Source organism: Hypanus sabinus, chromosome 7 (assembly GCF_030144855.1).
Source record: "Hypanus sabinus isolate sHypSab1 chromosome 7, sHypSab1.hap1, whole genome shotgun sequence".
Lineage (NCBI taxonomy): Eukaryota > Metazoa > Chordata > Chondrichthyes > Myliobatiformes > Dasyatidae > Hypanus > Hypanus sabinus.
The window spans coordinates 128,799,087-128,813,968 of NC_082712.1; the positions used below are offsets into that span (position 1 = coordinate 128,799,087).

The window sequence follows — 14,882 nt, forward strand, 5'->3', positions numbered from 1 at the left end:
CTATACCTCTTGATTCACATACACCTGTCAATCTCCATTTTGTATGAATTCAGAGACTGAGCCTCCACAGTTCTCTAGGGCAGATAATTTCAAAGAAACATCACCTTTACTTAAAAAAAGCTTCTCTTCTTCGGCCAAATGGCCCTACCCTTATTCTGACGAGCAAAAGATATTCAAGCATAATAAAACAGAGGCTAATTCGATCACCCCAATTAAATCCAATGGATTTTGGATCCTTCCTTACCACTGAGTCAGTATCTCACATTTTTCCAAAACAATGCCAACTCTAACAGAATCTGCTTAACTTAAAAATGAGGTTCCTTTAGATAACAGATGGCATAGACAGACTGTGTTCATAGTCAGCTCGAACTCTGTTCTTATTCAGTCATTTTGATTTCTGTATCATTACAATGCAAGTCTCAGTTCTTACCTATGAAGAAGGTGTTTGGGGCCCACCTATCTTCAAAGTGTGTATTCAGTACTTGAGTTGTTTGAGGATCATGTCTGAGCCACAGAGCCACACCAAGAATCACTCCTCCTGCAAGCTGAAGTGACAAAACAGATTATTAAACCCCTGATACTTCCACTCGCCCTCCAAATTTCCCTCACCCTGATTTCAGACCAGGAGATTTCAGGTCACTCCCCAACCCCCACAGAAATTTGCAATGTCCACTCCCTCCAAAATACTGGGAGAGATTTGAGGCTATACTCCTTCAGAGGCTTATTTGTGATCTATCTGAAGACATAGTTGGTATACCATGTACACTTACTGCCCCCTCCCATTCTCTTACAATCAAACATCCTCTATGATCTCCGGCTTAGTGAGGTTGCCATCAGGTGAGCCAAAATCTCAGGTATCAGGACAAGCCACCTATGCTTACCCTTAATTTAAGCATTCCGACTTGAACCAAGTCATAGATGTGCATATTCAAATTTGAATTGCTTCACAGAATGATTCAAGGGAAGCAACCGCAAAATCCCCAAACACCCATTGGAGTGATTTTAAGTCAAGCACCACTTCAACCTAATAGACTGAAAGAAGTGATCCAGTTTTGAATCTCTGGGAAATGTTGGATAGTCACAAGTCATCTTGTTCTGTATCCAAGTTATGGAGTCAGTATGTAATAACATACTGACACTGGTCCAATGGCAGTTTTTGGCATAAAACTGTATCTTCTTTTAACTTCTGAGAAGATTAAACAGCCAAGTCAGAAGTATTTTGTTTACTGGAAATCACTCAAAGAATCAGAGCTAATGCTACTTATATTAAAAACTTGCTTGGAAAACTCACTCACCACCTCCTGATTCATCTTCAATGAGATACAATCACCAGACATGTCTTTACCTCCTTCACCTCTCTGCTTTCCACAGGGATCACATCCTCTGTGATTCCCTTGCCCATTTTTTATCTCCACACTAATCTCCTTCCTGGGACATATCCCTGCAAGTGACAGAAATGCTACTCGTGCCCATTCACCTCCTCCCTTGCATCCATTCAAGAACCCAAACAATCCTTCCAGGTGAGGTTCACCTGTGAATGTACTGTGCTCCTGATGTGACCTCCTTTACATTGGTGAAATCTGACAAATTGGGAGAACATTTCCGGGTCCTGACAGGATATTCCCCAGGACCTTGAGGGAAGTTTGTGTAGAAATAGCAGGAGCTCTGACGGAGATCTTTAAGATGTCATTAGAAACGGGGATTGTGCCAGAGGATTGGCGTATTGCTCATGTGGTTCCATTGTTTAAAAAGGGTTTTAGAAGTAAGCCTAGCAATTATAGACCTGTCAGTTTGACATCAGTGGTGGGTAAATTAATGGAAAGTATTCTTAGAGTTAGTATTAATAATTATCTGGATAGACAGGACCCGATTAGGAGTAGCCAGCATGGATTTGTGCGTGGAAGGTCATGTTTGGCAAACCTTATTGAATTTTTTGAAGAAGTTACGAGGAATGTTGACGAGGGTAAGGCAGTGGATGTAGTCTATATGGACTTCAGCAAAGCCTTTGACAAAGTTCCACATGGAAGGTTAGTTAAGAAGGTTCAGTCGTTAGGGATTAATGCAGGAGAAATAAAATGGATTCAATAGTGGCTAGATGGGAGATGCCAGAGAGTAGTGGTGGATAATTGTTTATCGGGATGGAGGCTGGTGACTAGCGGGGTGCCTCAGGGATCTGTTTTGGGCCCAATGTTGTTTATAATATACATAAATGATCTGGATGATGGGCTGGTAAATTGGATTAGTAAGTATGCCGATAATACTAAGGTAGGAGGTGTTGTGGATAATGAGGTGGGTTTTCAAAGCTTGCAGGGAGATTTATGCCAGTTAGAAGAATGGGCTGAACGTTGGCAAATGGAGTTTAATGCTGAGAAATGTGAGGTTCTACATTTTGGCAGGAATAATCCAAATAGAACATACAGGGTAAATAGTAGGGCATTCAGGAATGCAGTGGAACAGAGAGATCTAGGAATAACAGTGCATAGTTCCCTGATGGTGGAGTCTCATGTAGATAGGGTGGTGAAGAAGGCTTTTGGAACGCTGGCCTTTATAAATCAGAGCATTGAGTACAGAAGTTGGAATATAATGTTAAAATTGTACAAGGCATTGGTAAGGCCAAATTTAGAATATTGTGTGCAGTTCTGGTCACCGAATTATAGGAAAGATATCAATAAATTAGAGAGAGTGCAGAGACGATTTACTAGGATGTTACCTGGGCTTCAGCACTTAAGTTACAGAGAAAGGTTGAACAAGTTAGGTCTCTATTCATTGGAGCGTAGAAGGTTGAGGGGGGGATTTGATCGAAGTATTTAAAATTTTGAGAGGGATAGATAGAGTTGACATGAATAGGCTGTTTCCATTGAGAGTAGGGGAGATTCAAACGAGAGGACATGATTTGAGAGTTAGGGGGCAGAAGTTGAAGGGAAACACGAGGGGGTATTTCTTTACTCAGAGTGATAGCTGTGTGGAATGAGCTTCCTGTAGAAGTAGTAGAGGCCAGTTCAGTTGTGTCATTTAAGGTAAAATTGGATAGGTGTATGGACAGGAAAGGAGTGGAGGGTTATGGGCTGAGTGCGGGTAGGTGGGACTAGGTGAGATTAAGAGTTCGGCACGGACTAGGGGGCCCGAGATGGCCTGTTTCCGTGCAGTGATTGTTATATGGTTATATTTCATTAAGAGCCTCCTCCCCACCCGCCAAAAGCGGAATTTCCAAGTGACCAAACATTTTAGTTCCTGTCCCAACATGTCAGTCTGTAGCCTCCTCTTCTGCCTTGATGAGGCCATTCTCAGGAATGGAAGGGCAATTCCTTACATTCAAACTACGAACTCTCCAACCTGATGGCACAAATGATTTCTCCTTCCAGTAATTTATTTTTTCCCTTCCATTTCTCACTCTGGTTCCTCACCTGCCTATCATCTCTCACTAGTATCCCTCCTTCTTGCCTTTCTCCCACGGACCACTCTCCTCTCTCATCAAATCCCTTCTCCAGCCCTTTACCTTTCCCACACACATGGCTTCACCCATCACCTTCTAGCCTGTCTTCCTTCCACTCCTCCCACCTTTTTATTCTGACATCTGAAACATTGTCTGTTTATTCATTTCCATAGATGCTGCCTGACATGCCAAGTTCCTCCAGCATTTTGTGTTGCTCTAGAAAACTAGAACCTGGTTAGGGAAAGCACAGACTAAAATATGCACTGTTCTCTAAATACATAGAACTATCTTCCCTTTTCCTGGATAAACAGTTGGGAAAACAAAACAATGAATTTGCCCTCCACCAAAGACACTTCTGACAAAGTTACCACTTGGAACTCAGCCAATTGTAATTTCAGGTGCTTGAAACATCCAGGAACACTGAACAGCTAAAACACTATGCTATTTGAACCCACACCACTTAATGTGAAATCCTCATAAAATAGGATGATCCCACCAGTGGCAACTATTTAAAGAGATGGGGGGGCTTTGGGGCTCTAACATTTGACTGCCATTCATTCTTTGGGGCACTCTACTTTTGTGGATGTTTGCGAAGAAGAATTTCAGAATGTATATTCTATACACTTCTCTAACAATAAATGTATCTATTGAAACCTATTAAGTACAATTTAAAAACTTGGGTCACTTTGAAGTGAACTGATTTTGTCCGATCTGAAATGTCCTCCTTCAAAGAACAGTTTTCCTTCCACTAACATTGATTATTAACTTCCATCACCATTCTCTGCTCTATTTCCTGCACAGCTGCCCTCAGCCCATCCTCCCGACTCCACAACAGGGATAGGGCTTCCTTTGTCCTTACCTACCATTCAATGAGCCTCTGCAATCAGTACATCAGTCTTTGTACCTTAATCCCCAATGAGATCCTGCCACAATGCACACCTCTCCCATCTTCTCATTCTTGGCTTTCTGCAGGAATAGCTTCCTGTACGATTCCTTTGTCCACTTGTCACTCTCAGCACTTGTGCAAGCAAGACAAGTGCCATGCCTGCTCCTACGGTCTTCCCTCATCCCGGTTCAAGGCACCAAACAGCCCTTCCAGGTGAGGTGACAATTCACATGCGAGTCTGTCAGGGTCATCTGGTGCGCCCGGTGAAGTTGCCTCTACATCAGTGAGACCCAAAGTAGATCAGGGTTTGCTCTGTTGAGCATCTGCGCTCCATCCACCACAGGAGGCAGGATTTCCACTTCAATTAACTTCCCATTCTGCCATGTCCGTCCATGGCCTCCTACACTGACATGAAGAGACCACACTGAGGTTGGAGGAGTAACATCTCATTTTCTCTGGGTACCTTCCAACCTGATGGCACGAACAATCTCTCTATAATTTACAGTAATTTCTCCCTCCCTTCACCCTTGTTCTTTTCCCTATCCTGGCTCCCTCTTACCCCTTCTCCTTCCTCTGGTGCCCCTCCCCTCTTTTTTAGGGTTTCAGCTCTTTATCACTTCCACCTATCACCTTGCAGCTCCTTCCCCCTCAACTAGTTTCTCCAATCACCTATAAGCCTGTACCATCTACTCCACCACCCCCAAGCTTCTTATTCTGACTTCTTCTCCAAACCTGATGAAGGGCATCAGTCTGAAACGCCTGCTATTTTTTCCTCGCCATAGACGCTGCTTGGGCTGCTGAGTTTCTCCAGCATTTTGTGTGTGAAGGATCTCTTGTTTACAATTTTGTCCTTGTTTACAGATGGTCAGGGCAGTCTGGTTGTGAAATGTACAGCCTGATAAACAAACAGGGTGTATAGCTCAGCTAGACAAGAATTGGCTCACATCATCACCAAACTGATATGGTAATTAGTGTTAACAGCAAGCATTCTGAGGCCAGGACAACGCAAGGCCAAAGCTATTACTCACTTCAACACCAATTTCGGAAGAATACTATATTTAATACATGCAAAATGTCATGATTAAAACCTCACTGGTTCCATCAGCAGAAAGTCTCTGCAAATGAAAGTAACCAAGTTAGAAATCAAAACAGTGAAGAAAAGCAACACCCCACAGGTTTCTCAGTTACAAAGCACCAAGGAGAACTGGTCACTGTAAATCAGTTACATTTCTCTTAAACTATCCACCGCAACATTCTTACAGTGGGGCTGGCTGGCAGTGTGACTATTCGCATCTGCGGCAGTACCAAAGCTGAGAATGATCAGTCCCTTTGCCTCACTTTGGGACAGTCACATAACTTGTCAAACATTCACTCAAAAATGTTAAGCTTTTATTTTAAATTCAGCTCAACACGTGTGCAGCACCAAATCCCATCCCCCACAGCAGCCCTCATCACAATGATCATGATGCTAGTTGGCATACTGGGTGCTGGCAAGAAATTGGCCGATTTCTTTACGCACAGACAATTTTAGATAAAACTAATTCCAAAGAGTTCGATGCAAAATTAAGGGTATTGTTCACTTACAAAAGCCACTTCCAAGTGTGCACCAACTTAGTCTGGAAACATTCACTCTGTTGCATTTGTAAGGTGCGTTACAAATGCAACACTGTTAGGAGCTCATAAGGTAGAAGCATAGGGGAATAGGGTCTTTGCAAACACAACTTCAAAATGACAAATGTAAACTTTAATTTTGCAGCACCACCATTTCAATCTTTTTAAAAAAACAAGTTGGAAATTAAATTACCTCAACCATTTTTGCCCATATTTCCAAAATAAAGAGAGCAACACCCATAAAGCTCTTCAAATAATTAAGTGGGTGAGCAGATAGGCAGTGACTCAACCTTTCCTTGCATCTCATGGCCAACAAAATATAGTCAATAAGTTTTGCAGCAAGATCAGCAACTTTCATCACAGACAAGATAAAATCTGCAGATGCTGGAAATCCAAGCAATACACAGAATTGTTGGAGGATTTTGAGAGCTGGCAAGAACTCGACGCTGTCTGGCTTGCTGAGTTCCTCCAACATTGTGTGTGTTGCTCAGTAACATTCATATCTACTTTCAGAATTGGCAAGGTTATAAACTGAAAAGCAAACTGAGTACTGATCTGCAGGATCTCACTAAACATTTCATAGCTAATGAAGCTCATCTACTGTAGAAACAAACAGCAACTAATGGGCGCCAATAAACAGCCTTACAAATGATTTTAAATACTACGGCTATTCTAGTTTATAACATCAGCCAATAGAGGTTGTACGATGGCCAAAGTGGACGGACGGAACAGGATGAAGAGGGTCCAAGACTTTTACTATTGCTGAGGTTACATAAGGACAGTAACATTGCGTAATCAGTAAGCACCCTCAGTTTCGACCACCTTGAAGTAATTAAAATAACCATAACAAGTTAATAACATTTTCGGGAGCTTGACACAATTTTGGAATCAACCTCCTCTTGGATCCCTAGTGATTCGATTTTAGCAACTGGTCTGTCATACACGAATTTGCCAAAGCCCTTTCCAAAATATATCAAACTTGCTGTCACTCATTAACCTTTTGGTTACCTGTGGGGGAGGGAAGAATCAATGGTCAGCAACAACATTTCCTTTCGGTTATTTTCTTTAATTATTTGCGCCTTGTTAAATGACAACCGGCGTAAAACAGTACTTCGCTTCAATCGTTTATCCCTTTGTCCACAGACTAAACTGACTGTCCAGCTATCTAATAAACAGTATTTTAGGATGATAATTAAGAGGCAGAAATGGGAAAGTGATCGCCAGAACTTCCGCTGTTTTCTCTCATTGCTTTAAAAGCCCAGATACATTACTTTTAGACATGAAGCATCGTTTTCAAAGACACCCACCCGCTGAACGGTTTAGGTTTATCAAATTCAATACTGTATGCATTTGCTCCTTTAATCGGAGTTTTGCACAAAAAACATTCGAACGACCGCACCCACATCTGCCACCACCACAAACAGCTTGATCTGAGAGACCCTGCCCGTTGCTATTCTCTTCATTTGTCCACCCCTCAATTTAGTTCTTCCCAAAATAAAATCTCATCTGCCCTTGTTATACATCCCTCCTACTGTCTGAGCTTTCTCTTGTCTAGACCGACGAGAGTTGAACAGCAACATTTCGGAATCAAACACATCCACCGAACCAGAAAAATAACATCCAAACAACAAATGCGCACGAAAAAGTGGCGTTTATCATCAGCCCACACAAGGAGGCGGGGAGAACCTGCCAAACAAAGGGGGCGAGTTGCCCGGGCAGAGGAAAGCGGTGACCGAGGGAGCTGGGCTGTCTGCGATAATGCAGCACAGGGTCCGGGCGGGGGGCTCCGCCCAATTTCCGCGCTCCGGTCCAGCGACGGATTCCCCCTCCCCCTCTCACGCCCACGCCGAAGGGTAAATCCGTAGCTCGTTACCTGCCACTTACCCAGAAAAGGAAATTAAATACGAACAGCAAGTACTTGATGCACTTCATGCAGCCTTCCACTCCCATGGCTCCGTTAAGCGCTCACACGTCAAATCTTCCACCAACAGCAACTCGAAAAGGTTGACTAACCAAGAGCAACCTAGAGCTTCTCACTCATGTACCGCCCTCCCCAACACAGCCACCCAATCACAGGTAGGCAGCCCTCCAAAATTCCAGCCAACCAATCACTCGCGGCGCTAGGAAACCACCTGCCCCCTCCATCCTCAGTGTCAATCTAATGCATTCTCACAGCCATCCTATCGTTTCCAAGACCACACCTAATCAATCCAGTCAAAAGCAACCTGGCGCAGACCAATTGCCAGCGGGTCCGGTCCTAGCCAATGCCGGAGGGGCTTGGCATCCCGATTCCAACTTGACCAATCCCCAAGGAGGAAAACCCTTTCGTAGAACCTGGCCAAACTAATCGAGTCAACCAGCCCGACGCTTCGTGACTTAGGAGCTCAGCGATGCTTAAATATTTATGTTTATCCGAAGAGGTGATAGTGTTCTGTGTAACTGGAAAGCAAGGCAGTTAGTACCATAAATAGGTTAACGGGTTCTAGAACAGTTATTAAGGAATTTTCTAAATAAACCGAGTGTAATTGAAGCTACTTCCATTATAAAAACGACGGTCTTGTGCTGCTGCTTTAGCCTGACGGTTTAGACTCAGTGTACCAACGTGAAAATACTATTCTAGGAATAAATATAATCTTTTCCACTCTATAATACTCGGAGATGAAAGTGATCCTCACACTCCAGTCTTTGGTACTCCTGAAGTCAAAAATGGGTTTTATCCCATTCTGTTCTGCTTTTCATTATTATGACTGACAGGAGAGATTTTCCCATCTCTCTTTAAGTAAAATGGTCTTGCTGCTCTTACTCCTGCGATGTGAAAAAAATAGGATTTACACACCTTTCCTAACCACATAATCCATGATCAGAAAGCGTTGCATATACTTTATAAAGGATGACTGCAGATACATTTTAATTAAAGTAGAAAAAGAGACTGAGTAATTCACAACATGAATGGAAAGACAAAAATACGGTATTCACAAACCAGAAGAATTAAATATTCACATGGTCTTCATCCAGATGCAAACCTCCTGAGAATAATAAGGGAATAGAAAGAGAAAAATAGTGCAATTTTAGATGATTATTTTCAGAGTTGTATAAACATGGGGATTAATTAACTAATTAATTAATTAATAATTAACTCAAGGAACACACACAAAATGCTGGTGGAACGCAGCAGGCCAGGCAGCATCTATAGGAAGAAGTACAGTCAATGTTTTGGGCTGAGACCCTTCGTCAGGACTCATCAGGAATTAACTCAAGGATATTACTTGTTCTGATGTTGAACAATGATGGGTGAACTTGGTAATTAAAGGTCTGTAGCTAGATGCAGCAGGTAAAAAAAATTTAGGGTTTATGAATAATTAAAAGAGAAAGCATTTGCACTGAGCTCTGGATTATATTCAGCTTAATAGAATGTACTTCACAGATCTATTGAATTTAAAGGAGTTATTTAAGATAGTAGGTAAAATCATACAAATGTATTCTTGAAAATTGAATGAGGTCTCATTGTAACTTTCTGCTGGGTGCAAGGATAATTTTTCTTGTGTGTTTGGTAGTCAGAAATTAAGCAGCACAATCTCAAAACAAGGTATTGGGTATTCTGGATGTATACTGTATGAAGAGAAATTTCTTCAATCAGAGAGCAGTAAGTTATAAGGCCTTAGAAGTCAGTCTCTGAATATATTTTAAAAACAATTGATTTTAGATGCTAAAGCATATTGAGTTGGTGTAGGAAAGTGTCATTGAAGTAAAGAATCAGCCATGAACTCATGGGATGACAGCATGACTGAGTGCCTCAGGGGTCCACTCTTTCTTTCAGTTCTCATGTTTTATTTATGTACTTTACACAAGGATAAAATATAAAAAAGAGTGGAATTTAAATGAATGGTCTGACAAACTAATAATGAAGAGTGGCAATAAATAAAACAGCTGGAATATTCTGCAACGTCCTCTGTTTTCTCTGAGTGAATGTTATGAAGCACAGTAGTTTAGAAATTCAATATTGTGGTGCAGTAATTGAACTTATCCATTAGGATGTTTGCAAAACAATCATCAAGTAATAGTACTGATTGCATATATTGCAAATGTGGATCATCAGCTTTAATGCACGGTGCATATAGATTGCGGACAGCTAAATTCAGCTTCCCTTCAATGCAAGGTGATTCACCAAAATATCAGAGAGGATTACATTCAGTGTGGAATGCAGGTCAGGAACAGAGGTTTCCTGAATGCTGTAAGTTCTGGAAGAGGACTCCTTCAGCTCTCTGTAGCAAAGGTAGATGATGCATCAGTGCTGACTTCCCAGTGACATCCAACACCCTAGTAAATAATTAAGAATTTAAGAAATAGAAGCAGAAGTAGGCCATTGGTTACCCTTTCCTTTACTCCTCATATCTCTTTGTTTAGCTTAAAAAGTAACCTTCTATCAAACATGAGGTTCAACACATTGAGTGACAGCCTTTGTGGCCCCCTCAGCAGAAATCCCCAGAGATTAACTAGCCTCTGACTGAAGAACTATCCAGAGGCACTGTGCCATGGCAGTTAGCGCATTCCTTCGCAGTGACAGTTGATCACCAATTGGGGTTCAATTCCTGCCGCTGACTGTAAGGCATTTGTGCGTTCTCCCTGTGACCATGTGGGTTTCCTCTAGGTGCTCATGTTTTCTCCCAAATTCCAAAGACGTACAGTTAGGTTTAACGAGTTGCAGATATGCAATGTTGGTGTCAAATGCACGGCGACACTTTGGGCCTGCCCAACACAACCCTCACTGATTTGATTTGACACAACTGTTGCATTTCACTGTGTGTGTGTGTTGATGGTTTGCTTTACATGTGACAAGTAAAGCTAATCTTTGTTTTTTTTTGTTATAACCCTCTCGTGAATTGTCAGCTGCTTATGTTGTGACTGTGACTTCTTCTTTTAGACACACTAGCCAGGGGGTAAAAACAGCAATTCTGCATCTATCCAGTCAGGCCCTGGTGAGAATCTTTCCATAAGGATGACTTCTTATTACATCCTCTCAATCCCCACATAGGGCAAATCCCATCAAGGGCAAGTTCATTCTGGCACTGGTGAAAATGGGGGAACTGAAATTTCTGTTGCCCATTCCAGTCACTTTGGGTGGATTGAGCACCTGAGACAGTGTGCGGTCTTTTCTGGTTTTGTTTTGGAACTGAGAAATTCTAAGGGTAGAAAGACCCTAATGGGAGTTATCTACAGGCCCCCAAACAGCAGTCTGGATGTAGGGTGTAAGTTGAATGAAGAGTTAAAATTGGCATGTCGCAAAGGTAATGATCCAGTTGTCACGGGGGATTTCAACATGCAGGTAGACTGGGAGAATCAGAATGGTACTGGACCCCAAGAAAGGGAGTTTGTGGAGTGCCTCCGAGATGGATTCTTAGAACAGCTTGTACTGGAGCCTACCGGGGAGAAAGCAATTCTAGATTTAGTGTTGTGCAATGAACCGGATTTGATCAGGGACATCGAGGTAAAGGAACCATTAGGAGGTAGTGACCATAATATGATATGTTTTAATCTACAATTTGAGAAGGAGAAGGGAAAATCGGATGTGTCAGTACTGCAGTTGAACAAAGGGAACTATGGAGCTATGAGGGAGGAGCTGGCCAAAGTTCAATGGAACAATACCCTAGCAGGGAAGACAATGGAACAGCAATGGCAGGTATTTCTGGGAATAATGCAGAAGGTGCAGGATCGGTTCATTCCAAAGAGGAAGAAGGATCCTAAGGGGAGTAAGGGGCAGCCGTGGCTGACAAGGGAAGTAAAGGGCATTATAAAAATAAAAGAGAAGAAGTATAACATAGCAAAGATGAGCGGGAAACCGGAGGACTGGGAAGCTTTTAAAGAGCAACAGAAGATAACAAAAAAGGCAAAACGCCAAGAAAAAATGAGGTACGAAGGTAAACTAGTCAAGAATATAAAGGAGGATAGTAAAAGCTTCTTTAGGTATGTGACTAGCAAAAAAATAGTAAAGACCAAAATTGGGCCATTGAAGACAGAAACGGGTGAATTTATTATGGGGAACAAGGAAATGGCAGACGAGTTGAACAGGTACTTTGGATCTGTCTTCACTTGGGAAGACACAAACAATCTCCCAGATGTAATAGTGGCCAAATGAACTAGGGTAAAGGATGAACTGAAGGAAATTTATATTAGGCAAGAAATGGTGTTGGATAGACTGTTGAGTCTGAAGGCTGATAAGTCCCCGGGACCTGATGGTCTGCATCCCAGGGTACTTAAAGAGGTGGCTCTAGAAATCATGGATGCATTGGTAATCATTTTCCAATGTTCTATAGACTCAGGAACAGTTCCTGCTGATTGGAGGGTGGCTAATGTTGTCCCACTTTTCAAGAAAGGACGGAGAGTGAAAACAGGGAATTATAGACCGGTTAGCCTGACGTCAGTGGTGGGAAAGATGCTGGAGTCAATTATAAAAGAGGAAATTACAACACATTTGGATAGCAGTAGAAGGATCAGTCCGAGTCAGCATGGATTTATGAGGGGAAAATCATGCTTGACTAATCTTCTGGAGTTTTTTGAGGATGTAACTATGAAAATGGACAAGGGAGAGCCAGTGGATGTAGTGTACCTGGACTTCCAGAAAGCTTTTGATAAAGTCCCACATAGGAGATTAGTGGGCAAAATTAGGGCACGTGGTATTAGGGACAGAGTACTGACATGTATTGAAAATTAGCTGGCTGACAGGAAACAAAGCGTAGTGATTAACGGGTCCTTTTCGGAATGGCAGGCTGCGACCAGTGGGGTACCGCAAGGTTTGGTGCTGGGACTGCAGCTGTTTACAATATACATTAATGATTTAGATGAAGGAATTAAAAGTAACATTAGCAAATTTGCCGATGACACAAAGCTGGGTGGCAGTGTGAAATGTCAGGAGGATGTTATGAGAATGCAGGGTGACTTGGACAGGTTGGGTGAGTGGGCAAATGTATGGCAGATGCAGTTTAATGTGGATAAATGTGAGGTTATCCACTTTGGTGGCAAGAACAGGAAGGCAGATTACTATCTAAATGGAGTCAAGTTAGGAAAAGGGGAAGTACAACAAGATCTAGGTGTTCTTGTACATCAGTCAATGAAAGCAAGCATGCAGGTGCAGCAGGCAGTGAAGAAAGCTAATGGCATGCTGGCCTTTATAACAAGAGGAATTGAGTATAGGAATAAAGAGGTCTTTTTGCAGCTGTACAGGGCCCTGGTGAGACCCCACTTGGAGTATTGTGTGCAGTTTTGGTCTCCAAATTTGAGGAAGGACATTCTTGCTATTGAGGGAGTGCAGCGTAGGCTCACAAGGTTAATTCCCTGAATGGCGGGACTGTCATATGTTGAAAGATTGGAGCGACTCGGCTTGTATACACTGGAATTTAGAAGGATGAGAGGGGATCTGATTGAAACATATAAGATTATTAAGGGATTGGACACGCTGGAGGCAGGAAGCATGTTCCCGCTGATGGGTGAGTCCAGAACTAGAGGCCACAGTTTAAGAATAAAGGGTAGGCTATTTAGAACAGAGATGCGGAAGAACATTTTCACCCAGAGAGTGGTGGATGTGTGGAATGCTCTGCCCCAGAAGGCAGTGGAGGCCAAGTCTCTGGATGCTTTCAAGAGAGAGTTAGATAGAGCTCTTATAGATAGCGGGGTCAAGGGATATGGGGAGAGGGCAGGAACAGGGTATTGATTGTGTATGATCAGCCATGATCACAGTGAATGGCGGTGCTGGCTAGAAGGGCCAAATGGCCTACTCCTGCACCTACTGTCTATTGTCTATTGTCTTTCAAGTTGCATTAGGGAGAGTACATCAAGCAGAGAGTCCTCTTTCAGGTACTTCCTTTTCCAATGGTAAATGTGACAATCCATCAGCATTTCCATGGTTAGTTATCCTCTTAAATATGATATTCTAATTGTGTCATCCAAGATACAGAGCCCATCTCTACAGTTCTGCTGTTGCTGGAACACCCTTCTGTGGATTGAAAATGGACACTAGTGGTTGATGATCAGTAATGAGGGTAAACTCTCTCCCATACAGGTACTTGTTCAAAATGTTTAATGCCCCATACCAGACTCAAGTCCTTTCCGTCAATCTGGGCATAATTTTTCTCTGCAGCAGTAAGGGGCTGTGATACAAAGGGTATAGGGTGCTCACTTCCCTCACATATAACATGTGATATGACTGTGTCTACACCATAAGCCACAGGCAAGATATATTGGACAATTTAGATTATGTCTGACTATTTCCTTGGAAAGCCACCTCACACTGTTTTGTCCATGGCCATTTCTTCCCAATCTATAATAATGAGTTCAGCGGGTAGAGCACCGTAGCCAGGATTGGCAAGAAGCTATTATAGTAATTGACAAATCCTAAAAAGGACCAAAACTGTGACACATCCTTTGGCCTGCTTGAATTTTCTCAACACACTTGTATAAACCTTGTGTATCAATAATGTGACCACAGGAAGTGATGCTTGGTTTAAAGAATTGACACTTGTTGCATTGTGGCTCTGAGCCCACAATCTTTTAATCATTTTACCACTGTTTTGAGATTTTGGAGATTTACTTTTTCATTCTTACCAGTAACAATGAGGTCATCCAGGTAACACTGAGTGCCTGGGCAGCCCTGTAGCACCTGGTCCATAGCTTTCTACCAGAGTGCAGGTACAAACACTACTCCATAAATTAGCCTTTTATGGCAATAAAGCCCTTTGTGTGTGTTTATGGTTCCTGCCCTCTCCCTATATCCCTTGGACTCTCCTTCTATCTCCATTTGTAGAAAGGCCTCATCTAAATTCCCTTTGCTGAAGTGTTCTCCATTTGAAAGGTTTCCTGGGCAGAGGGTATTGATCTACTTTCAGTACTATGTTGATGGTGACTTTAAAATCACCACAGACACCGAGAGACCCAACAGTCTTGGCTACAGGGACCATTGCT

General features: G+C 42.4%; 1 protein-coding gene across 1 annotated transcript in view; it reads right to left on the reverse strand.

Annotated features, from left to right (window-relative positions):
- The window catches only part of cd81a (CD81 molecule a), an 89,408-nt gene extending 81,418 nt beyond the window's left edge, over positions 1 to 7,990 (reverse strand). The window contains exons 1-2 of the mRNA XM_059975580.1: positions 7,815 to 7,990; positions 431 to 545 (exon numbers count right to left, since the gene is read on the reverse strand). Of these exons, the coding sequence (XP_059831563.1) occupies positions 431 to 545; positions 7,815 to 7,880 (181 nt within the window). The 5' untranslated portion in view covers positions 7,881 to 7,990. The remainder of the gene's footprint in view (positions 1 to 430; positions 546 to 7,814) is intronic.
- Positions 7,991 to 14,882: the final 6,892 nt, after the last annotated feature.